Source organism: Monomorium pharaonis, chromosome 5, assembly GCF_013373865.1.
Source record: "Monomorium pharaonis isolate MP-MQ-018 chromosome 5, ASM1337386v2, whole genome shotgun sequence".
NCBI classification, from domain to species: domain Eukaryota; kingdom Metazoa; phylum Arthropoda; class Insecta; order Hymenoptera; family Formicidae; genus Monomorium; species Monomorium pharaonis.
In genome coordinates, this window is record NC_050471.1 from 3,137,918 (window position 1) to 3,163,069 (window position 25,152).

At 41.1% G+C, this 25,152-nt stretch overlaps 5 protein-coding genes across 11 annotated transcripts; 2 read left to right on the forward strand and 3 right to left on the reverse strand.

Moving 5' to 3' along the window:
- Nucleotides 1-6,408: 6,408 nt before the first annotated feature.
- On the forward strand, nucleotides 6,409-8,281 carry LOC105829273 (5'-AMP-activated protein kinase subunit beta-2). Of its 3 annotated transcripts, none has more exons than XM_012667994.3 (5): nucleotides 6,409-6,562; nucleotides 6,925-7,137; nucleotides 7,226-7,489; nucleotides 7,590-7,820; nucleotides 7,905-8,281. In XM_012667994.3, exons 2-5 carry the CDS (start codon nucleotides 6,940-6,942, stop codon nucleotides 8,049-8,051), a joined length of 840 nt encoding a protein of 279 aa, XP_012523448.1. In that variant the 5' UTR covers nucleotides 6,409-6,562; nucleotides 6,925-6,939; the 3' UTR covers nucleotides 8,052-8,281. The 3 variants fall into 3 exon arrangements, with proteins under 3 accessions (XP_012523448.1, XP_012523446.1, XP_012523447.1); XM_012667992.3 differs by having other exon boundaries at nucleotides 6,410-6,562; nucleotides 7,214-7,489; XM_012667993.3 differs by having other exon boundaries at nucleotides 6,451-6,676; nucleotides 7,214-7,489.
- On the reverse strand, nucleotides 8,201-10,176 carry LOC105829272 (pancreatic triacylglycerol lipase). Of its 2 annotated transcripts, XM_012667991.2 has the most exons (5): nucleotides 9,558-10,176; nucleotides 9,318-9,466; nucleotides 9,050-9,226; nucleotides 8,701-8,976; nucleotides 8,201-8,631 (listed from the first exon to the last, which is right to left on the reverse strand). In XM_012667991.2, exons 1-5 carry the CDS (start codon nucleotides 9,782-9,784, stop codon nucleotides 8,387-8,389), a joined length of 1,074 nt encoding a protein of 357 aa, XP_012523445.1. In that variant the 5' UTR covers nucleotides 9,785-10,176; the 3' UTR covers nucleotides 8,201-8,386. The 2 variants fall into 2 exon arrangements, with proteins under 2 accessions (XP_012523445.1, XP_012523444.1); XM_012667990.2 differs by having other exon boundaries at nucleotides 8,201-8,976.
- A 140-nt stretch (nucleotides 10,177-10,316) lies between these two features.
- LOC105829271 (F-box only protein 22) lies at nucleotides 10,317-12,724 on the reverse strand. Its single transcript, XM_012667989.3, has 5 exons — nucleotides 12,426-12,724; nucleotides 11,989-12,155; nucleotides 11,330-11,666; nucleotides 10,788-11,200; nucleotides 10,317-10,714 (listed from the first exon to the last, which is right to left on the reverse strand). Exons 1-5 carry the CDS (start codon nucleotides 12,602-12,604, stop codon nucleotides 10,632-10,634), a joined length of 1,179 nt encoding a protein of 392 aa, XP_012523443.2. The 5' UTR covers nucleotides 12,605-12,724; the 3' UTR covers nucleotides 10,317-10,631.
- A 421-nt stretch (nucleotides 12,725-13,145) lies between these two features.
- On the reverse strand, nucleotides 13,146-16,510 carry LOC105829270. 3 transcript variants are annotated; one of them, XM_012667988.3, is made up of 6 exons: nucleotides 16,195-16,510; nucleotides 16,047-16,121; nucleotides 15,493-15,832; nucleotides 14,650-15,411; nucleotides 13,499-14,577; nucleotides 13,146-13,423 (listed from the first exon to the last, which is right to left on the reverse strand). In XM_012667988.3, the coding sequence occupies exons 2-6, from the start codon at nucleotides 16,085-16,087 to the stop codon at nucleotides 13,285-13,287; spliced, it is 2,361 nt and encodes a 786-aa protein (XP_012523442.1). In that variant the 5' UTR covers nucleotides 16,088-16,121; nucleotides 16,195-16,510; the 3' UTR covers nucleotides 13,146-13,284. The 3 variants fall into 3 exon arrangements, with proteins under 3 accessions (XP_012523442.1, XP_036143662.1, XP_012523440.1); XM_036287769.1 differs by having other exon boundaries at nucleotides 13,499-14,136; nucleotides 14,221-14,577; nucleotides 16,047-16,510; XM_012667986.3 differs by having other exon boundaries at nucleotides 16,047-16,510.
- A 268-nt stretch (nucleotides 16,511-16,778) lies between these two features.
- LOC105829269 (CD109 antigen) lies at nucleotides 16,779-24,389 on the forward strand. 2 transcript variants are annotated; one of them, XM_028192464.2, is made up of 6 exons: nucleotides 16,779-16,972; nucleotides 17,444-17,640; nucleotides 17,736-21,780; nucleotides 21,860-22,053; nucleotides 22,131-22,411; nucleotides 22,496-24,389. In XM_028192464.2, the coding sequence occupies exons 2-6, from the start codon at nucleotides 17,444-17,446 to the stop codon at nucleotides 22,696-22,698; spliced, it is 4,920 nt and encodes a 1,639-aa protein (XP_028048265.1). In that variant the 5' UTR covers nucleotides 16,779-16,972; the 3' UTR covers nucleotides 22,699-24,389. The 2 variants fall into 2 exon arrangements, with proteins under 2 accessions (XP_028048265.1, XP_012523439.1); XM_012667985.3 differs by having other exon boundaries at nucleotides 16,780-16,972; nucleotides 17,439-17,640.
- Nucleotides 24,390-25,152: the final 763 nt, after the last annotated feature.

Genomic DNA, 25,152 nt, shown 5'->3' on the forward strand with positions numbered 1-25,152 from the left:
CCCTGGTATAATCTTCTCCGATCGAATAGCCGTCCGAATTAAACAGAGAGGCGATCTCGTATAATTTCTTTTTCAGCGCCGGCTTTTCGCAAAGTCGCTTTCTAATTTCCGTGTATCGAAACGCGGCGCGCTGCTCTCGAAACGCGATACCATAAAATCATAAGTACTATATCTATCTCTTCGTTCGATAAAGGTAAACGTAAATTTTAATCGGTGTAACTTTACGGTTAAAAAGAAAAACGCTTTTACGATATTTTTCCACATTAAAAGTATCGAATAGGAACGTGACGAGATTAAACGCGAAGAGCTCTATCTTTTTATGATCGCTTCATCTGACGTGCTATATAAGTAGTGGCCTATTTGCACACAAACCCCCTCGTGTAGTTATAAGATTAAAAAATCAATCGTGGGTAAAATCGTCAGGAGTGCAATGCGAAATTTAATTGCACCGGCACGATAAAATATGCACGTACCCGAACGATCGAAAGTGTTTCCCGATCAGACAAGTAGTCGGCGAGAGATGAGGCGGGAGGAGGAGGAGGAGGAGGAGGGGGGGAAAAAAAGGTGATGAAAGTCCAAATAAAGTAGACAAAGGCGCGATGAAAAACGACGGTAATTTTTCTCGATACCGATACCCGCGCGGCGCGTTCGGTTTTTCACTGTGGCTTGCGCGCAACTAATTACCCGTATGCCACGTGTTATTATAAATAGCCAATCGTTACCGGCACAGCCGCATTCACGATTCGCCCATAATGGCGTGTTATCGGATAAATAAAACAGATAGCCGGGAGAGAGGGTTGCGCCTCGATTATACGTCGGCATCCCCTGCAAACGCAGCTACACTCGCGGCTCGCAATTTCTCGTTATTATTTTAGCACATTCAGACGCGATAGATACACATTGCGATAGATACACAAATTGCGGCGCGCATGCCCGCGCACGCATTATCTCCTGCATAAGACATAGTATCGGCGGGCGGCCAAACGAAATGAAAATGCCTGCCAAAAATTCGATTCTTCGATAAATCTACTAATAACAAGAGAAAAATCATCAATACGGGGGAAAAACGCTGTATCAACGACGATATCGCAAATATATATTAAATCCTCGAATTTTACCAGACTTTTACTTTCTACTTTGGATTAGAAAAACAAAGTGAATCTGCGTTTTTTCTTTCTTTTTTTTTTCCTTTATTAATGCAAAGTGGAATCACGCCAAAAACGATCTTCTTGCTGATATTGACAGCAGCGTGGCGGCAAAATGCGCCTCTACGACACACGCATACACATACACATAGAGAGAGAGAGAGAGAGAGAGGTAGTAGTAGTTTTCGCCACACGCGGTATTCAAGCTAAATACATTAGAAAGCTCATTTAAATACGACACAATGGCGAAGCCGGGCGCCGTGTCGTCCGGATAAATTCGTTGGCCGAAGTAATACTGTCCATCGCGTTTCCTGACGCGTCATCCTCGGGACGGGACGGGACGGGGCGTCGCGCGCGAATCGATATCGCCGCCGCATCGCGGGGCGGGAGGGAGGGGGGGGGGAGGGGAACTTGGTCGTTATCCGAGATCGCAGGACACACAGCCGGCACCCGATTTTAATTACTTTAACGACATTTATTCATTTCCGAGCGCGCGACGACGAGCGCGCGCCTGCGAGCGCGACATTTCGGCGCGCGCGGCGGGTTCGACGCGCGAGAGCCCCCGACGTCAATACTTTCCCGTGGCAAACGCCGCGGAAGACAATCGCGTTGACACCCCGTGATGGATGTCCCGCCTGCTCAAAATACCCCCTCAGTTTTCCCGCCAATAAAGCCCATTGTAAATGCGAACTATTCGAAATATTAGATCGGCACAGCGATTACGGCCCGTTCAGTCATCGCCGTTGACGCACCGTAATCCTTTCCCACCTCTCTTTTTCTTCTCTCTCTCTCTCTCTCTCTCTCTCTCTCTCTCTCTCTCTCTCAGCGTTCACCCTGCATCTTCACGGATCTTGCGTTTTCTCGTTGCACAATAAAAAAAGAAACGATCCTCTCGTCTTCTTTACGCTATTCGAACGTAACTCGGCGAAAAGTGCGCACTAAGAACGAAACTCTCGAGCTTCGTTATGCGAAATTTAGCACCGAAAAGGATAACAGTGAAAAGAAAATGTATTTCCAATTTTAGATTACTTCTGTTCGCGATTATCCACCGCGATCTCTGCCTCGCCTTTCCGAGAACAAGACTCCGACAGTAGCTTCCGTTGCATATTTCACGCGCTATTACGTAATAATGCGGACGTTTAAGAAACCGGCTGTATCCAAAAGTTTTTAACGTAAGTACAACGCTCTGCAAGCGCCGCCGCGGCTCGCGATTGAATCATTAAAGCGCGATAAAATTTCCAAATCGCCCCGCAAATTACATAAAATGCGGACGGGAGAAGAAAGGCGCCTACTGGTTTAATTAGGTCCGCGGAGGCGAACCCTTCCGTTAATCCGAAAGCTTAAGGAGATGTTGAAACGCGGCGTTGACGTTACACCTATTATTACCATAATCAAAACCGCAAAGGCTACTCCTCTATCGGGAGGGGACAATCTGACATACCGCGCGCTCAATGAACAGCCGCACACGTTGATATATTTCAGAGTAACCGGCCGCATAAGCAGAAAATCGCGTGCGCCACTGTGTGTACAGCGGTAACGCGAGATTACAACACGACGACGCATTCCCGCCGCACGCCACGGCCGCACGTGTTACACAATGTCCTCTCCCCTCTCCCCCCCCCCCGTAACGTCGCGAGATAAATAAATAAAAATAAAATGTAAACGGAGGGACCGTTACAACCGCGGGGAACAAAGACGAGGAGTTTGCCGGCTCCTCGGTTGCCGCGCGACGTGTCTTCGACGTGGCTGTGCTGGAAGCTGTTTGGATTGTTCTTAATCTCCATTGTAATTGCACGCGCCGGTCGCTGGGAACTGGCCGGCCAATTTTGAATTTGGACTGTCGGCCCGATGATGGATCGGCCTTTTGTACGCGGCGCTGATGATACCTCGCAGATGTATCCACCGCACCCTTTTTGGACGAAACCACTTGCCGGTGATTATCGATTAAGCGCATGCACACACCGCCTCTCTCGCCGATCCTTTCCCCCCTCCTCACCCTCCCTCGGAGTCGCCACCCTCCCGTCTTGAGCCTCCTTTTTTTCCTCCTCCTTCGAATACGCTTTGGTATTTTTTATCTTGGACGCTCGACATCTGGCCTAGGCGACTCTCGGTGCCCGTCACGAATTCACGCTCCTTCCGTCAGTCGATACCCGGCGGAGTCGATCGATTTTATAACATAATACGCAATTAAAATACGTCGAAAGTGAATAGAGGTCAATTTAATTTTGAAGAATGTCTTGCGGCCCACCGTGCCACGATAATAACTTTTTAATGCACAACCAATGGATGAATAATAGTATAAAGATATTAGCGATGCTTTTGATGCAAAAAAGAAAAGATACGCGCGAAAGGCGAAGCAATAATGTCGAGGCTACCTATTTTGGAATACAGCACACGCTTACGTGCGCGCAAACGTATATATCGTCAAATTATTTTCTAATATTTTCTAAATTTAAACTCTGCGAATGATTCTCGACATAATGCCAGCTGACAAAATAGCGCACAATATAAAGAATTAATACACTTTAAATGCAATTATACTGCATTTAATACATAGAGAAAAGGATCGTTTAAGAGAGGAAGATTTCTTTAGATTTAATAAACAGTTCTGTTCGACGTAGTAAATATTTCCTTATTTTCAATAAATTTTACCAATGTATATAACGTATTGTGTTATGCTGTTAATGTATATGCTTTGAAACAATCGAACAAAACTGTTTACTAAATCTAAAGAAATCTTTCTCCGCGTATGCGTGTGTGTATACGCGAGTATAGTTCCCGAGTTCTCTAAGTAAATAAGTCCATTGAGAACCGAGATAAGAATTAATCGCGCAAAAGCGCACAGGAACATAACGAACGCGCGACTGCCAGGGGCCACGAACAGATGTTCCCACTTTAGATTAAATCCCGGCCTTTTACACTAATCTAATCAGTATCATTAAATAAGGAATACATTTAACAATCAATATACGCCGCGCTAAATGAAATCCATGCTATCTCGGTGAGAGCGAAACTTATCGCTATCGAAGCAAAGAGTGTCTGTCGCGCTTTGTCGATGGAATCGAACGCTTTTTACATCTCAAATAATCTCGGGGGAGGGAAAAAAAAAGTAGCACCGACGCGATAATATGACGCTCTTACGTCATCGTACGCGAGCGAACTCGGTTCGACGTTTGATCTACAATCGTGATTTACAATCGCGCGCCACCTAATTGCGATTCCGGTGTATACGCGCGTTCTCCTTAATGCACACGTAGAGCTGCAGCTCTGTAACTTGCAACGTACGTATCTCCTCATTTAAAACCGTAACACCGTGCATTTAAATGTAATTACATCGGAGGCGGGAGAGATCGCATGGAGAGGGGGGGAAGGTGGCGGGGGAGAGAGGGAAATACTTTCGCGCGTTGCGTCTATTCCCCTCGCGATTCAAAGGGGAAAGGATAAATGAGCAGGTTGCGGTTTTATACTGGAGGTTCGGGGTGGCTCGATTCGCTCCGGAACTTCGGCAATATACGCTGTCCAACCACGTGATATCCGCCGCCCGTAGGATCGCGTTCGCGGCTCTCCGGGCGCGGGCCCGGCAGGCCGCGCGATGCCAGGTAGCCGCGCAATTTCGCAGAGCACCGTAACCGTAATTACTGTTATTGCAGGATATTTAATACACGAAGGGAGAGGGGGGGGGCGCGCGTTTTTTACCCTCCGGACCAACGTCGCGGCGCGCCGCGAGGAAGCGGGTAACACGAGCCACGAGAGATATAAACGCTCGCTCGCGTAGCCGCCGGCTGCGAGGAACGAAACACGCCCGAGGTATGCTTTCGCCTTTATAAATAATAAATTCGCGTAGGAAACAAGCGAAAAAGTTGACGAGAGAGAGAGAGAGAGAGAAAGGGGGAAAGGAGCGAGAGGGGAAGAGATGAAATTGAACGGATGGGAGGTAGATAAGCGCGGCGAAGGGAGATAATAAAAATGTGCGATCAAGAAGGGCACGACAGCCGGTATATTCACCGGTAACTTTACCATAAACAACATTCCTCACGCTGCGGAGCGCGTTTCGATAACCTTACGGGAAAATCTCGTTCCGGGGGGAAAAAATACGAGATTCTATTCGGGCTTAATAATCGCATTTTTCGCGCGTGCAAGACGTACGCACGCGCGGTGATAATTTTTTCGAAACTCGAGCGAGCGCGTAAACAATTTGTCGGTTGTCGCTAATTTTTACAACGGCGCGGCGCGCACGCGGCGCACGGAAATACTGATCGGTGCTGCGATCTAGCGGCGCAGCGGCGACACACTTGCGAATGCACGGGCGACACGGAGAATGCCCGCGCGAGAGAGAATTTTACATGTTGATATTTCATGTACGAAAAACCGGGCACAAGGGCGTTGCGTCGTACTAAAATGCTCGACGCATCGTACGCGCGTGCACGCGCACGCCAGTAAATGAACAATTATAATTACACAATTAATTGTACGCAAAATAAATTCGTACTCACCGGCCAGGCTGGCGTGTCGATTGCCCCCTCGTCCCTCGTTCCCCGCGCCACTCGGCCATGTCGAACCTTCCTTCCAGGGTCCGCATCCTTCCAGAATCCACACTCATCCGAGTCCAGGAATCGGCACTGCGCGAAACGACACGACACCGACGGTCGCCAGCACTTTTCGAATACGAAAAGACACGGAAGCGTCGAGATTGCGAGACCGTCGCGGCGGCCGCGCCTGCGCGATTCACGGTACGCGTTCGCGGAGGTTCGGGCGATTCGGAGAATTCTGATTAACGAGAAAATTCGCCCATCTCGACGGAATCGACGAATCGACGTGAAGCATCGGTCGCGTGGCAGTCTACCCGACACTCACGGCACACGTACGAGCACGAAACTCACGTCCGGCTACGCGAAAATCACGAAAAATCACGGAGGAGCGCGGGGCGACCGCGTAATCGTCTCGGCACGGCGCGAAACTGTCATGGCGACTGCGCTTGCGCGCGAAATCAAAATACGCTAAATCATGAATACTGAATACTGAATACTGTTCCGCCGTTCTCGACTAAACGTACCATTATTACTGTGGAATTTTTTATACATCGCATACAAATAAATTTCGAGCACGTTGTGTCCCCTTAAACAAACAGCAATTTGATAATTTACCTTGTGACTAACTCTGTCACTAATTCCACTGCATTATCGGCGTTGCAGTATCGAGAGGTAAAAGAGGCCAAAGTTACCGACTTTATCGACTCGCAATATGTTACTTTTGATAATACGGATGTCTACAGTATCTTATTGTCTACATGTCGATATTAGGTAACTATTTTAAGTGATAAAGTGTCTTGTGACACGATAGTTGCGTTGTGTACAACCGCGATCAAAAATGTTGTAATCTTTGTTTCGCGAGCGGACTTCGGAACGATCTAAACACTTGTAAGTATAGAATCGCATCGTATATTTTTTCCGAGATCGGACCAACCTAGCTTTAACGTCGTCAGTAAATGTTTACATTCCCGATTCGTCGTTGACGCGTCATCGGAGCACCAGGTGAGATTGTTGCAAACAAGTGGATAACGTTACACTTGTTGGACGTAATGAGTTTTACATCGATCACGTTAAACCATATCTGGGATGTTTAAACTTTTTTTTATCACTTTTTTTTAATTTCTTAGAAGAGATAATATTACTATTAAATTACCTCAGGGTAACCTACGAAATATCCATCTTATTTTAACTTACTTGCTAGAAAATTGTTTGACAAGAAAGTAAAATTGGATCTTTTTGCAATTGTTAAGAACTTAGATGCAGTAATGGGTAATGCGGGCAGTAACCAGCCTGTTGGTCATCATCATGGCTCTACAGTGAGCAGAGAGCACCGGCATAGCAAGGATCATCCTCCATCCTCTCCAGGAAAGGAAGGCCAGGCATTCATCTTTGACAAAAAGCCAGAAAGTCAGAAGCTGGTATTTCAGTCCTCCCATGAGGAAGAAGAGCCATACTTTGCAAAGGTAACATCCAACGATATTGAAGTCCCATACATACATGTGAAAATGCTACACTGTAATTTTATATAAATACAAATAGAGTGGCCAGCAGGATGGGGACGATTTTGGATCACAGCGACCAAGATCTAACACAGTGTCCGAGGGAACAAAGGTTGCAGACAGCAAAGTGCTACCGACAGTCTTCAAGTGGGAAGGAGGTGGAAAGCAGGTATACATCAGTGGAACATTCACTGGATGGAAGACATTACCAATGGTGAAAAGTCACGGGGATTTTGTCACAATAATCGATTTGCCAGAAGGAGAACACCAGTATAAATTTTTTGTCGACGGTGAATGGAGGCACGATCCTGGACTGGTAAGTGTTGCATCTTTGAATTTAAGAACTCTATATTATTTATATCACATTCGTATTCCACATTATGTATGACACAGAAATTGTTGGTTTAACATTACAGAAAATTGTTGACAATGGTATGGGCTCAAAGAACAATTTAGTTTCTGTAAGAAAGTCCGACTTTGAAGTATTTCAAGCTCTCGCAAAGGATAGCGAGGGCGTTACTAGTAGTACGCAAACAGAGTATGGTCAGGAGATACCACCGCATAAACCTTGGGAGAAGATAACCGGCCCACCCATCCTACCGCCGCACCTGCTGCAAGTTATCCTTAACAAAGACACACCATTATCCGTAAGTTGAATCGGCGTAATATATTCTTTTAAAAAAAGAATATATTTTGACGCAAATTCAACGAGACTGTCTTACCTTTTTCAGTGCGAGCCTACTCTTCTACCTGAACCAAATCACGTTATGTTGAACCATCTATACGCCTTGAGCATTAAGGACAGTGTAATGGTCCTATCAGCTACGCATCGTTACCGCAAAAAATATGTCACAACTTTGCTTTACAAACCAATTTAAATGTCAAGCCATTCCCGTGTTCGTTGGTGCTGTACATTTTTTAACCATCGCGTGAATAACATAACAAATGCCCGAGTGACGCGACATTGGTGCATAAAATTTTTACGAGCTTTTCTTCGTGGTAAGGTAGATTATAATAATTCAGACAATTGGTTCGTCGCTACGTTTATTATATCTCAGTCATGTGTATAAGAATGTAATTACTATTTATTAAAGCCAGATATTTTATATTTGCTGTTCTTGCTTTTGTCAGTAAATTTTGGGATCCAAGATAATAAGAATAATTTCGAAATACGCATTTTAAAAGGATGTGTGTGATCATCTGTGTGTCATTTTCACGTAGACACATTATTGTTAGTTACTTCCGGTATGTACGCGTAAGGCGGATCCGATCTCGTTCTAAGAAAGAATAGGCCCTTAGCGGTCTGATCAACATGCTCTCCCATGAGCACTACCTGCGAATTGGCGCATTTCCCGGTCATGTACGAATCCCAGCTGTCGCATTTCCTAGCAGGCAGTCCTGTTTTCGAATTTATACTTTCCGTGAAGTATACATATGATCGTCCATGACTGCAAGCCTCTAGAATGGAAAGGATAAAATGTTTTGTTTTCCATACAAGAATTCGCGCTAATGACGGCGATAATTTACCCATTATCTCAGGGACGCAGCAACATCCGGGCTGAATCGCCGTACCAGCATTCGGATAAAAGTCTGCTTTTCCCAGCGGCTGAAGAAAGCCTAACACACCCCCGCAGGAGTGTATGACGTCGACGAATTTCGCGTCTGTGGGATCTAATCTAGTCTTTTCGGAGGCGAGCATGTGAAATCCTGGCAACGCTGGATCCAGACCTGTCACTCTGCTCAACTTCCCGGAAGTCGTCGAACCGCCCGCATTCCCAGCCACATGTGCCCCAAGGGAATGACCTTATAAGTTTAACGGCAATAAAATTGCGATTACAAGTAATAGTATTGTATTACAGGTAAAGGCAATATGTACCAATAAAATGAACGTCTTCCGTCTTCAGTCCAGTTTCTTTCACTAAGAAATCTATAAAGTTTGCAGCGTCATTTCCGACTCTTACGGTGTTTTGCATCGGTCCCAAATAAAATGTGCTTGCGGCCAAGGGTTCCCAATCCACAAGGATGACATTGTAGTCGCCGTGAGTGAGAAAAGCTGCTCAAAAGAAAGCAAATTATCCGCAAGTGCGTCTTACAAAAAATCAACTTGTAAATCAATTGGAAAAAAAGAAAACAAGCGGCTGCACCTTCTTTCATGTTTAAAAGTCCGGTACTCATGGCGCTCGATTTCCATCCGTGAGTTATAAATTTCGTTTTCCGCGAGGGTTTGAAGCCGGAGTTAGCGAGATTCGTAACGTTATTTAGAGTCATTCGTACACCTTTTTCCGGATTAGATCTTAAAAAATATTAATATTATAGCTAGTGAATAACGAAAGAACATTGTGTAGGTAATATGTACATTGGGACTTGCAATGGATATTAGATACCGAGTGTAAATGATGTAGGCTATTTCCGAATTGTCCAATACGCCTCTCGTTTCTGGAATCCTTAACACTGCTACTTGAGGTTGCCCGTTGCCGTCAGGCATGAATATCCAATCCTCTCCATAGCCATCGTATCTTTGACGCAAACCACTTTCCCATTGTTGCGAATACGCAGAATGCCACAATATAACAAGAACAAAGATTTGTTTTGACACTATATTCTGAAACATCTTACTAATATTTAATATCGTTACGAACAAAAGAAATCAATCGCCACGTGCGGAACTCGCATTAAAACTACGAACGACGGACGCAGCAATTAAATCACTGTCGCAGGGTGGAAACTCCTTTTTAAATCCTGGTGGTATCATGATAAGACGGTGGTATCCTTTCGCTTGACCTAGTTTTTCCTGTTTTATCTCGCATGTTGTATCGCGGACGCGGAAGTACTGTCAAGCGGGGGATTATAATTATATTCAGAAGGGTGCAGGTTTGTATTGAACAGAGTGTGTGACCTCGTGCGCGTATCGCGCACGACCAACTAAATCAACGTTAAAACCGACTAATTAACCGATAATTTTACAAGCGTTGTAAGCCAACACAGTATCGTGGATTATTTGCATTAACTTCACTGATATACGTGTTTTAAACAATGCGGATTACATTAAACGATGATGCGAATTACTTCGCATTATTATCATAACAAGCGCTCCAGAAAAATAATTAACGCGAAGGAATCAAAAATAAAAAGGCATATACGTATGTAGTATAAACGTATAATATATTATCATAAGTTATTACTTCTTAATTTTCCTCAATTTTCGATAACATTATTTTAAGATACAAAACGCGCTTTCACAGATTACATCTAAAAATATAGTACTCAGATTAATTATTATGAAATTTATCATAATGTATATTTTTGTCCTGTAAACGTCAGGACACAATTATTTCAAATCTCGTTAACAAAAAAGAAACGACAAGTATAATAGTTAAAACTATCAATGCACAAGAAGATTAAACAATAATAATAATGTTCGTAGCACATAGCACTCACGCGTAGCTTCTTTAAAAACGTCAACCATATGTAAGTATCAAAAATACAGTAGAGAATTCATTATACCAAGATCTCTTAGATTTATGTTCCTGTTCACTGTTTTCTAAAACAAAAACAAAAAACTATGTATTAAACTTATCGAAAAATAATATTCTCACTAAGAAAGGATTACTCACTTTCTTTGTTTGCCTCATCAATGGAATTTTTTCCAAATTCACCATTACCAAAGCAACCTGCTAAGGGTACTTTGGGAAATAATCTTTTGAATATTGTTGATTCCACGTTAGTTTCATTATACATTTCACTTCCGCGAGCTCTGCATACAAACATAAATCCTATGGAATGTTTCTTTAATTTCACTTTGTTTTTAAATAACTTTAATCTTTCTTCGACCCGTTCTTTTGTATTGCATTTTCTTTCCAAAATCATGGACCACGTCTGCACAGGGCCAGCAATTAGAACACCGATACAAACTGGGGCCTGCGTTGGACGTTCCATGTCTGGCCTTTTGTTCAGATTTTCAGGGCATGAATGAATGAAGTGAATAAAATCTAATACACCACCCCATACAGAAGTTACTTTATTTTTTCTGTTCAACATGCACAAAAAAAAATAGGTAAGTATTATTTATAATTGTACAGCTAGACATATTTGAATAATAAACTTGTATATAGTGTTTTGAAAAACTATGTAGTGTTTTGAATTAGTATAAATATACCTTTTTTGTATGATTGAAGCCCAACGTTTTGCTACAGAATGACCCATGCCATTACAAAATAACATAAAGCAAGTAGACATCTCATTATTTGACACAGATGTTCCATGATTATCAATTATGCTAATTATCTCTTTATATTCTGTTGTTTTCTGTATGGCATAATATTCTGTCAGTTTAAACAATTTTACACTCACATTTGGGATTTGTGGTAAAAATGCACATATCGCATCAGTCCTAGAACATTTACCACTTTCCAGTTCTTTATTATCCATAACCATACCTGTTGTATATAACATTACAACCTCACAATTTTTAGGTAGCAAAGTCATACAATGTTCTAAAAAAACACAATTAATTTCATCATGTGTATATATATATATATATATATATATATATAATTTTATAACTAAAATAAAATAAAATAATTATAGTATTGAAATAGTATTAAAAAAAACATTTCTTAAAATAATTTGTTATAAATTGAAATAAAGCATTTACTGTTGTTAAACAGTAAATCCATAAAAGTTACTCATTTGTAATATATTGTTTATTATTTATTATATATTTTTATATGCCACTAAATTAAAATTTATTTTTTACAAAATTTATATTTATAATTATCAACAAGAATATAAAACAAGTACTTATAAAATATGTACCTTCTACATGATATGGGAAAGAACCAGCCAAAAAAAACAAGGCTATCGATGGTCTAACTCTTACATTAAGGAGATGATGTCCAAAATCATGTTTTGTTTTGCAATCTAACATAAAACAATAAGGACCTCTTGTCCATTTCTCTTTATTTGCAGCTTCTAACCAGGTCCTGAAAAAAATAATTTCATAGTTAAATTTATACTGTTCAACTTACAATGTCACATATTTTTTATTCGTTACATATAGTGACATTAAATATTATCATTAATAGTTTTATCATAACTGTAAACTTTTAAATGACATAAAAAAAGATTCTTCATAAATGAAACCTTGTATTCATTTACCTACACATGATACAGAAACTATAATCACTTCTGCTTGCATCAAATAAAATGTTTAGAATTAAATCAAATGTGGATTATTAATATACAAGTTGTACCTGCAAACCATCGCGGCATTCGCCAAGTCCCTTGCACGTAAATATTGAAAGACAATTCTCAGAATGTCGTAGGTTAGATAGATATTTGGATCTAATGTTTTTTCACCGCTTTCCGTCGCATTATCATTTTCGGACGTACTAGGCATTTCTATCCGAACTTGCTTTAGCACGGATCCCATCTGTCTTTTTTAATTCGATTTAAATCAGTCACTTATCACAATATCATAACACACTACAAGATGACCGCCAAAGTAGCAAAGCGCAATGTGGCCAAATGTGGCGCTATGCACACACGCAACGCAAGCCGTAAACAGAGATTCATAGGTGTGTGTGTATGTGGTACGTGTGCACGTGTATGTATGTGCGGTGCGGTGCATGTTGTTATAAAATTTTTTCAATTTAAATATATTTTGAATCATTAAAATTACCATTTTTTTAAATGAAATATTGAGATAATATTTTATAATTTGATATCAATATTCAATATATATCCAATGAAAATATAAACTTAGATTTTATCATTTAGGAAATGAATATGATACACTATGATATATTATATATATATATATATATATAGATGTAATATTGTTTGTATCGTATCAATGTGTGCAAGTCTCAACCTAACAATGAATCAAATCTATCTAAATCCACTAACAGTATATATTTTGCATTCTTATAAAATTCTTTTTTATTAAAATTGTAGGAAGTATCACACACTTATTTTTTATATAAGCATATAAAAATTTATTGAGATATAATAAAAGAAATTTATGGCTCTTACATATTCTTTAATACAGACACATTATATCGCTGGCTCCAAAATAATTTCAACCAAATATATGTATCTGAAAAAATTAAATTATACATTTGGAATCGTTATAATACCTGGCTGAATATACGATATTGACATTGACACATGTGCTAATACTATCTGAGAGCCTTTCGCATCCTGTCGCAAGCGATTCAATTCAACAGGTTGAAGAAGTGAGTCTTCTTTCCTGCAATTTAATTGAGATAATTACTAAATGTTGACGTGGACAGAAATATATTTTTCTTGTTAACAGAGATAATACCTTATCACTACTAGACTATACAATGGCTGACCAGGATTTGCCTTTCTATAATGATGTGTACAAGAATACACATTATATGATATCTTATATTTGCTCTTTTTCTTTCTAACGATTCTTTCCGGCGCTGATTTTATTATAGCGAGCTTACTAAAGATTTCAGGCAACGAAGATGCATTTCTCGGACCAATCAAAGGATTGAAGAGCTTTACGACTTGTACTTCGGTACAATCTTCCTCATTCATATTTTTATCTTCATCGTCGATAGTGATGGTTTTTTCTTCAGACCACCTTCTCTTCAATTCCATCCATGAGCTAGTTCCTAGGCGTGTCGTGAAGGAAGGACGATTAATGATCTCATGACTATTGGCATCATCGTATCGTCGTCTTGAGACAGATTGCGTATTGCCATGTATCGGCGCGTTCTCTATCATTCTCCGCTGACAAAATCTTTGCTGCCACGAAACATTCTGATAGAAACCATGTCGTAGTGAATTTTCTATAAAAAAATTTCTCGTTCGATACCCCTCTATGCTTGGCATCATGAAATTATTCATCTGTATGGTAAGACTTCTTTGAACGGCGTTTCCATTCCCAAAGGCAACAAATAAGTTTTGAAAAATATTCTGCGTGACCCTATTCTGCAGATAAACGTCTGGTAGGTAATTGTACGGAAATCTGTACGCGTAAGGCAAATTAATGTTCGATCCGTGAATTTGGCTTACGGCATAAAACGGTCGTGATGGACTACGCAAGAGTGGACGTTGATTTTGAAAGAGAGTGCTTCTGTTATTAACAGCAAGTGAGCTCCTAGAGAGAGACGCGTTTTGTCTTGCATTAGTTCTACTATTTTGACAATCCTGTCGTGCTCGTTTATCGTTTTCCTGCATATTTAAAATCATCGTCCGATTGTATTGATATATGCTCTTTTGAGGCCTTATATTATATGGTATATATCGTCTGGAAATTTTCTCGTTAACTTCCGATTGTAAGGCGATATTTGGTAATAGATTCAACATTTCCATCCTTGTCATACAACGAGGTAATTCCTGAATTTCATCGTCAGACAACAGCTCAATCACCTGATCAAAGAGGAAAACAAATTATTTTTGGCAAATATCTTACAATGTGTATTTGATATGTGTGTATCTTACCTCATGTTTTGATTTTTTCGCATGTAATTCGTTATTTTGTGTGAATATCTTCCGCTTCTCTGAATGTCTTTGATTTTCATCTGTGATGCCAGAATCGATTATAGAAATTTCTGGCTGTGATACTTTATCGTTCCTCTTAGGCAACTGCTTAACATTACGCTGAATGCGAGCACCCGGCCACTTTGATACTTTACTCGACTTGTCTCTGAGAATTTTGATATTGCCCAATAAGGTCTCGTCGGAAATTATTTCTGGTTTAGAATGTCGATTTTTTTCTTCGCTATTTACATCATTTTCCGCTGTATCATTTGTTACTCCTTGGGAAGTGACTGATTTATTTCCATTTTCACCTTCTATGTTACATATAATTTGGTCTACTAGATTATGTACTGTTTGTTTTACAGATTCTTGTACAGTAATCTTTTTATCATCCTTTATACTAACAGACTGATCTGATGTCTGTGGTACATCCTTCATCAAAGTTGATTTTGATGCGCTTTGTTTATTCTGCGATTGATTGTCAGACAGTCTCAATCCATTCTCAGGATCAACAATAATTTTTCGTTTAGCAGGAGCCAATTCATCTGCTCTATTGCACTTATCTGATTCTTCATAGAAGTAGCGCTGTATACGATAGCCATAACGAGTTAATTGACTATAAACCCTATATTCTTCCAGGGTACATGCCAAGTCATCAATCAAGATTTCATATGCTTGCTGAATTGAACATGACAATCCATTCCAAATGAGTTCAAGACAATTCTGCAACATATACAAGAGATGTTAAATAAATCTGAAATAGGGATTGAATTGTTAAAAAAATGATATTGTAGATTATAGTACCGTTTCCATGAGAAATAATGCTTCCTCTGGCAATAAGTACAAAGAACCATTCTTCTCCACACCAAAGTTGCTCCAGTCTTGACCAGATCTTTTGGTAACAAGAGCTCTCTTTTGGGATGGTAGCCACTCAGCACAGGCTAATTCTGAGACACGTTCGACCCTCTCAATATTCAACAGGTCCCTACGATTTTTAAGTCCTTTTTCGATCTGAACATTTTGGAGCCATGAGTTGTCTGGCTCAAAGTGCTTCTGTCCGGTTCTCGGCAAAGCCTTCAAGGATCTCTCCCATTCTTCAAGGATGCAATTACTGATACCCTTGTTGGACAACAATTCTTTGCCCCTGTTTATTATTAAATAAATTTTCAATAAATTATAATGACATAATTTAACATCAATCTACAAAAATAAATTTTTCTTCTAACATTTCAAAAACATTTTATTAAAATTAAAATATAAAGTGACTTTGCATTTGAACATGATCCCAATTAACCAATTATTCTTACAACTGTTATGAAAATGTGTATATCATAAGCAGTCAGTAATTGCAGACTCACGTTAACGTATTGCACGGCAATCTTTCAGGGAGTTCATCCATCACGATAAACAGATATCTACTATGGGAGACAGCGCTGCGGAACGCATGAAATGTAATTCGAGATACGCATATTGAAATTTTTATTAATGTTATTTAAAATCATATACAGTGTTCCCCGGAATAATCCCCGGTGTGAATAATCGCGCCGGGTTTCACGACGAGATCAAAGTCGATTCGCGTCACTCTGTATACCGTGGTATACCAGCCACGTTCAACATCTCGCGTTGCAGTTGGTTGCAGTCCTTGAAACTGAACTCTCCGTAGTCTCCGTACTCCTCAACTTTGTCCTCCTTTTTTCAAATAATGTCTGTCCGTACACCTGGTAATACCTATTTCATTTTACATGCAAGAAAACGAGATATGGTGCAACTACCAAAGGGGCAATCAACAAAGTCGAAACAACAGTTAACAACCGATCTGTTCTTTTTTACTGCACCGCTGCACTCGTGCAATAAGTTAGAATGAGAAAGAATATATGTATCTGTCTCACTTTAATTTATTATATCCAGTGCAATAGTACCTCTAAAAAGAACAGTCAACAACATGAACAACAGTCGGTTCGGCGCGAACAATCGCACGTCTCTGGTTGCCATTGTTCGCGGCCGAGGGCGCGAGTAGTTTTACGCGGTGGAAGCGCGACGCGCGACACGGTTTCCCGATTCCCCGCGCGCGTCACCAGCGACACAAAATACAACGTTCGTAACGGGCCACTCCTCTCGCGTTCGAATCATCCGCGCGATGCGTGTAATCGACGCCCTATTCTGTTGAGAGTGATCCTCGTTCGTAAGGTGTGCGGCACGCGGTGATGCTGATCGCGTGCGGCGCTCGCTGACACAGCGGCAGCTGACTCTCGACTCCGATCAGGAAATCACGATCCCTCGCGAGGTGAGTCCCCGCGCGCGCCGATGACACGCGACTCGAGGAATGCGACGTTTTGGGCGTTGACCGCCGCGCGCCGTCTAACCCCGAGCGAGCGAGAGCGCGCGATTCCGCTTCCGATCCGCATCTCGCCGCGTAATTTCCGACGCATTGGAATTTATGGTGCCGTCTCGTTGATCTACGCGGTAAATCCGACCGCGCCCAACGAGTCACTGGCCACCAGTAAAGAGTCAATTAAAGACGCTGATGGGTGTATGTCAAAAGTTACATTTATTTACGACATCATGGATTTTTAATATGAGGAGCAATTACCTGTAATTGACACCACGTCGCTGCTCTCGCGTGTATTATGAATTGATACTTAGATTGCTTCAGTTTTTACCCATTACAGTCTGACTTAAGAGAGATCACTTGAAGGAAATTTTCAAACGTTTTCGCAGAGCATAAATGAATAACAAGTCATACATTTCAGAGAAGATGTTGGTCTGGATTCTCTTGTTGTTCCTGGCTCCTGGAAATGGCCAGGAATGGCCACCGCCTCAGTTCACTCAGGAATCTACAGAATCCACCCCTAGGCTTCCATGGAATCGTTTTGAAGATTGGGATCAGAATGCAGGAGGTTTTGGATTCCGAAATCCTTCGAATCAAAATGAAAATGTTATAATTAGACAATCGTAAGTATTGCCATGTCAAATTGGACAAATGAAAAAGAGTTACATAAATCAGGACTGAATTTAATGTAATACAAATATTTGTTGCCTGTTTGCAGCACATACTTTGTGGTTGCGTCTCGCATGGTCCGACCAGGCCAGGTGTACAGAGTCGCTGTAAACATTCTTCACAGCCCACTGCCCATAACGGTGCGTACATCCATTCAGCGAAATGGTGTGGAAATTGCGGCAGATCATCAGGAAGTGAAGGAGGGCATACCAGAGACTTTGATGATGCGCATGCCACCTACCTCCGTGGGTGGTGACTACAAGCTGCGTGTGGAAGGGATGTACAATCATCTGGAGGGTGGCCAGGCCTTCCTGAATGAAACCAAACTGATATTTTCACAACGATCCATGACTATTTTTATACAGTTGGACAAGCCCATGTACATGCAGGGCGAAACAGTGCGATTCCGCACGATTCCGATCAATACGGAATTGAAGGCCTATGACAATCCCGTGGACGTGTATATGTTGGATCCGAATAGAAGAATCATGAGAAGGTGGTTGAGCAGACAGAGCAACCTGGGTACAGTGTCGCTGTCTTATCAGCTCTCCGATCAACCGGTCTTTGGAGAATGGATCGTACAAGTGATAGCGCAAAATCAAGTAGAAGAGAAGACGTTCCTCGTAGAGGAGTATTATCAAACGCGTTTCGAGGTGAACGTCACAATGCCAGCGTTCTTCTTTGACAACGACCCCTACATTTATGGTATTGTTCAGGCGAATTATACCTCAGGCGCGCCGGTGAAAGGTAATCTGACTTTGAAGGCTAGTTTCAAACCACTGGAGAGACCACACATTGCTTCTCAATTGCCAATCGAACCGGTCGAGAGATACTTCAATTTTAACGAGTACTATCCATCGTGGTTTAGGATACTGAGATGGGAAGAGCAAAGAATACCAGTGTTGAGATTTTTTAACGGAACGTACCATTTCCGATACCCTATGCAGGAATTGCTAGGTTTTGTTCCGTCGGCTTCGGTCGAAGGAATGGAGGTCACTGTGGTCGCAACAGTAGGCGAGAGATTTCTGGACGAGGTGATCGTTGGCTATTCCACGGCGAGAATCTTCAATTCCACCACGAAGGTCCGTTTCCTCGGCGGCAGTCCGCAGGTCTTCAAGCCAGGGATGCCGTTTACCTTGCAGCTGGTCGCGTCCTTCCACGACAATTCGCCGTTACGGCCCACGCAGCTCAGAGACGCCATGATGGAGATTCGCGCGGATGTCGAAATGCGAACCGGCGGACGTCGCAGCATCGACACCCTGTACCCGAGAGCGTCACCGGAACATGCAGACGTGTGGTCCGTGAAGATGGATCTGAGGAAACAGCTCGGATTGGAGCACGATGCCGATCGCGCCGATCAGATATTAAATGACGTCTCCTCTATGAGGGTCTTTGCGCACATCACCGACGGCGAAGGTTACAGGGCGCAGACCGAATTGCTCCTGCTCGCTCATGAGTCTCCAAATAATAAACACATTAAAATATCAACGTCTACCGAAAAACCTAAGGTCGGCCAATATATGGTGTTCCACGTGCAGACCAACTTTTACATCGACGCCTTTAACTACCTCATTATGTCAAAAGGCATAATACTTCTAGCTGGCGAGGATAACATGCAGCACAATGTAAAGACTTTCGCAATTCCTTTGAGCCCCGAGATGGCTCCCGTCGCGACGGCGGTGGTGTACTACGTGGGTCGCTATGGCGAAGTTGTCGCAGATTCACTGACCTTCCCAGTGAACGGTATCTCACGCAACAACTTTACTGTGTTCATCAACAACAAGAAGGCGAGGACTGGTGAGCGCGTTGAGGTGGCTATCTATGGCGAGCCCGGCGCCTACGTTGCCCTGTCGGGCATCGACCGCTCGTTCTACACCATGCAAGCGGGCAATGAACTGTCGTACGCGAATGTGATCACAAAAATGGCTCACTTCGACGAGGAAACTAATGGCACGAACACACATACCTGGCAGTATCACGACGGTGATCCGGACGAATTGGTGTACTACCCGGCTTCCACCTTCGGCATCGACGTCAATCGCACGTTCGACTATATTGGCCTGATCGTCTTCACGGACGCCATGTTACACCGACGACCCGAACTCTGCAATCGCACGCAGGGATATGGCGAGTGTTTGACCGGTCGTTGCTACAGACTGGAGAAGAAATGCGACGGCATATTTGATTGCGAGGACGGCACAGACGAGGCGCGATGCATCGAACGAAACGCGACTGATCTGGCGCAGTTCCGCAAATGGCGATTCAACCGGATCCAGAGACATTACGAGAATGTTTGGTTGTGGAAGGATATCAACATCGGTCCACATGGTCGACAGATCTTTAATATAGATGTTCCACGAAGACCGGTACACTGGATGGTCACCGTCTTTAGCATGTCGCCGAGCATCGGGTTCGGTATGTTGCCGAAGGCGCTGGAATACACCGGAGTTCTGCCGTTCTATATAAACGTGGAGATGCCGAGTCACAGCAGACAGGGCGAACAAATTGGTATTCGCGTGTCCGTCTTCAATTATATGCGCTACAATATCGAGGCGACGGTAATTCTGGCAGGCTCCAAAGATTATAAGTTTGTCCACGTCGAAGACAACGGTATTGTGCAGTCGTACAAGCCGCGCACCTCCTTCGGCGAGCATCAATTCTTTATCTGGATCCCCGCTCAGGATGCCAGTATCGTTTATTTGCCCATCGTACCGGTCAGACTCGGCGACATCAAGGTTCACGTCTACGCAACCACTCTAATCGGCAGGGATTCAGTAGTTCGCAACCTTCACGTCGAGGCTGACGGAGTGCCGCAGTATCGGCATCAATCGATTCTGCTAGATCTCAGTAATCGCGCTTACGTGTTCCAGTACATGCACGTGAATATCACTGAGACGCCGATCATACCGTATGACGAAAACCGTTACTACGTATTTGGGTCTAACAAAGCGACTATCAGCCTGGTTGGTGACGTGGTGGGGCCGATTTTCCCAACAATGCCTGTAAACGCGACGAGTCTTATGAACATGCCGATGGACTGCGCCGAGCAGACCATGTTCAGTTTTGCCGCCAATATGTACACTACATTGTATATGCGCCTGATCAATCAGCGCAATCGCACGCAGGAGAAGGAGAGCTTCTACTACATGAATATCGGTTATCAGCGACAGCTGTCGTTCATGAATCCCGACGGGTCTTTCAGCTTTTTCCGCACCGATTGGAACCAATCGATGCCGAGTGTTTGGCTGACGGCGTTCTGCGCTCGGATCTTCCAGGAGGCCAGCTTCTACGAATGGGAGAATTATCTATACATCGATCCCGAAGTGATTGCTCAGGCAGTTTCTTGGATATTGAAGCATCAGACGCCAGAAGGCGCGTTCTACGAGGTGACCTGGCTGCCAGACCGAAAAATGAACAGCTCTTTGAATTACAGAAACGACATAATCGCCCATCGAAACATTAGTCTTACCGCTCATGTGCTCATCACACTAGAGAGCGTCAAGGATCTTACAGGCGGTCTAGGTTCTCAAGTGGCTCTCAGTGCGGCTAACGCTATCAAATGGTTAGAGAGGAATCTAAAGCTGTTAGAGGATCGCGGCAAGCCTTATGAAATAGCAATAGTGGCTTATGCACTTCTGGTGGCGAAAGCTTCGACTGCCGAACAAGCCTTTAACATCCTGGCGAGACATGCACGGAGAGAAGGCGGTTTAACGTATTGGGGTAGAGAACAAGTACCGCTTCCTCCGTACAAGATGGAAAATCAGAAGCCCTTCTTACTGCCGCGTTTACCTTATAAGTACGACTCGGAGAACATAGAAACAACTGCGTATGCACTACTCGTTCATGTCGCCCGGCAAGAAGTAATGATAGAGCCGATAGTGAAGTGGCTAAATGCACAGAGATTGACGGATGGTGGATGGGCTTCCACTCAAGATACCGTTTGGGCGATGAAAGCGCTAATGGAATATACCGTGAGGTCGAGAATTAGAGATGTCAGTGCGCTCACGGTAACGGTAGAGGCTACCGCTTTACCGGGGAAGACTAAAATGTTAACGGTGAACGACAAAAATCTAGCGAGGCTTCAAACTATCGAGGTATTTAACGTCTTGAGATATATTTTGCGCGAATTGTATTAAAATAATGCTTTAATATCATATTATTATTATTTTTCAGATCCCGGAAGCGTGGGGAACCGTAAAAGTGCAGGCGAAGGGCGCAGGCTACGCTATTCTGCAGATGCACGTGCAGTATAATGTGGATATAAAGAGATTCCAAACAGAGCCGCCGATGAAAGCCTTTGATCTAGTCACCAGAGCAAATTTCCACGGCAGAAATCAGTCTCATATCTCATATTTTTGCTGTCAAAGGTGAAATTGCATATAGTCAAATAATAATCTCACTATTATTTTATACATTCATAAAAATGCGTTACGTTTCTATATAGATGGACGAATCTCAACGAATCTGTCCGTTCCGGCATGGCTGTGCTGGATGTAGAAGTACCAACTGGCTACATAATTCAACAGCAAAATCTGGACAGGTACATCCTATCGAAGCAAGTGAGGAATCTCCAGAGAGCACGTTTCCAAGAAAAGAAAGTACTCTTTTATTTCGATTATCTGGACAGCGAAGAGACCTGCGTAAACTTCACGGTGGAACGTTGGTATCCGGTCGCAAATATGTCACGATACCTTTCCATTCGCGTTTATGATTACTATTCGCCAGGTATTTATAAATATAGTACTAAATTTTACTTGCTTTATCACGTTTGTCACATATATTGATACATGTTTACTATTTCTATTTCAGAACGCTTCAACGAATCTATATTCGATGCACTGCCTACGTACACATTAAATATATGCGAGGTTTGCGGCAGCTCCCAGTGCCCTTACTGCCCAATTTACAATGCTGCTATACTTTTAACTACACCAACAGGTTTCCTGCTTGTCGTGTCGCTCGTCGTCACGTTAACAAGGTATTTCCGAACGCAGCAGTTCGGCGACGGCTAGCATACATAATACAAAGGTGAAAGCATTCGATCCTTATTCATTTCTATTGCCATAATTTGCCTCTGCTAATGGAGCACAAATATGGAACAATATGACAAATCAAAACATTGTACATGTCCACGATTCTAATTTCTAAATTTAAAGAATTTTTTATATAATTTTACAAATACGAACATGATACGTGTGTGCAATGATCAATGTAGAATGATGAGTTTTCAGTGTAAATTTTTTTTCTAGTGAAGATAATCACTTTTAATAATTCTGATTGTTTTTATATACAATATTTCTGTTAAAAATTTTTGTTACACAATCTGTGTAGCACAAGATACATTTCATAATTATAAAGAAAATCTCATAACTTTCACATATTTACTTTCACATTTTCGCGATCATGTATAAACGATACTTTAGAAGATCATATTTTATCAAGAGTGACATAAAAACAATTAAAATTTTAGGCTCGAAGGTTTACAATTAGAAAGTTTATAATTATAGAGAAAGTATATTATTATTTATACTTTTGAATTATGCAAAACGCACAAACTGATTATGTCATAAGATCGAATAATCGAAAGCAATTGTTTCTAAAAGTATTAACACAAATTTTCACATTTCATACATCAATATTTTTTGTATTATTTAACGAAATTATTGTTGTAAATATTAAAATCCGTCTTGTCTTTTTTAAATCTTGAAATGCAAGAATTTTATCTTTTACGTGTTAGGGCATCGTACTTTTGGAGGCAAAGTATTTGAAGTACAAATCAAGTGTAATATCGCAGCTAGCGATTTTTATCAGCTACGCTACTAACTATAAATTACCAAAAGATTTGCGGCAAAAGTGATTAAATGAATATACCGAAAAGAAAATAATTCCAGATTTTTTATAAGTTATTATAGTACTGTTCAGGATTTGTTTTCGATTTTGGGTTTAAATTTGAAATATGCCAATATGCCTATTGTTGTTCCTACTTTTCATTGCAAACTGTTTTTTTATAATACGCGATAGTCTTAGGAACGAGATTAATGTAAGATCAAAGAATTTTTCAGGTCTGTCATTCATAATCTTTCATGTGAGATGATGCAGTAAACTGTTGACAGATTGGATATTATTAATTGTACATATTCTGTTTTGTTGTATTATAATTACAGTAAATTTATATATAAATACTAATTATATATCTATACTTTAAATATTGTATAAAATTACTTTTACTACTACATATAATTAGGTATTTTTTATATTTTAATTATATGTATTAAGTATAATAGTATTTTATAATTAATATTAATAACAAAATGACAATTTTTAACAGTGATTGTGATATATACATCAAAAATTGTTAACAATTTTAAAATAATCTCATTTCTGAAAGTGAGTATCAGGCATGTTACAAGGAAATAAATATGAAATGCAGGGAAGAGAAATTAACAGCAATAGGTATGAACATCGACTTCAATTTCAAATTCAAAAATATAAATCCTGGACAACGCTAATTTATTATAGCTAAAAATTGCTTGTTTTCCCAATATAGTTTACACAACTTGAAGTTTATTCCTTAATATTTCTTATTCCGTTTCGTGAATTATATCATTCGCAGATCATGCCTTCGTAGTACACATTAATATTCCCAATTTTAGAGATAATCTTTTGTTTTATATTGTTTCAATCGTCGAATATGAAAAAAAAATCAAAGAGATATACAAAATGTTAATGTGATCGGCAAAATATGTAAATAGTAGAGTAGGACAGACAGGTGTATTCCAGCTCGATTCGCAAGATCGAGTAAATGACAATGATACCGTCCTGTTTATATATACATATTTGCGTGGATAAAGAGATTTTTATGCCGTCCTTTTGATAATTAGTGCCTCGAGAGTTATACAATTATGTGTATAAATACGTATCTGTTTTCAGACGAACATCAAAGATATATTTTAATAACACACAATTGATATGTATATTACAAGATTTATATATATATTAAAGTTTAGGTTTTAGCTAGTATAATTATAGTTACACGTCACACCGGTGCTTTAAGGGTCCACTTAGGACTTCATCTATCGCAAAATTTGCACAGTGAATTTTTATTCATTTAGAAATTATTTATTACACACAACGTAATATACTTGGCACTAACAGCGAATCCTTAAAACGCATCTGTGTGCGCGTAACATTTCGAGATACCGTCCATAAAAAAGTCTGCTGCATAATCAAGTGAAAAAACTATATATATATATATATATATATATATATATATATATATATATATATATACATACATAAAGTACTTCAATAATGATTCGTCCAAATCGTGAAAAATGTTTGCACGATATATCGCGCGATAAACGCTTTTTTTAGATATTATATACGGAATCAACATTTAACATACGTTGGACATATATATTTTTAAGTTTTATAACCTTTATACGAAGAAACAATAAAAAATATAT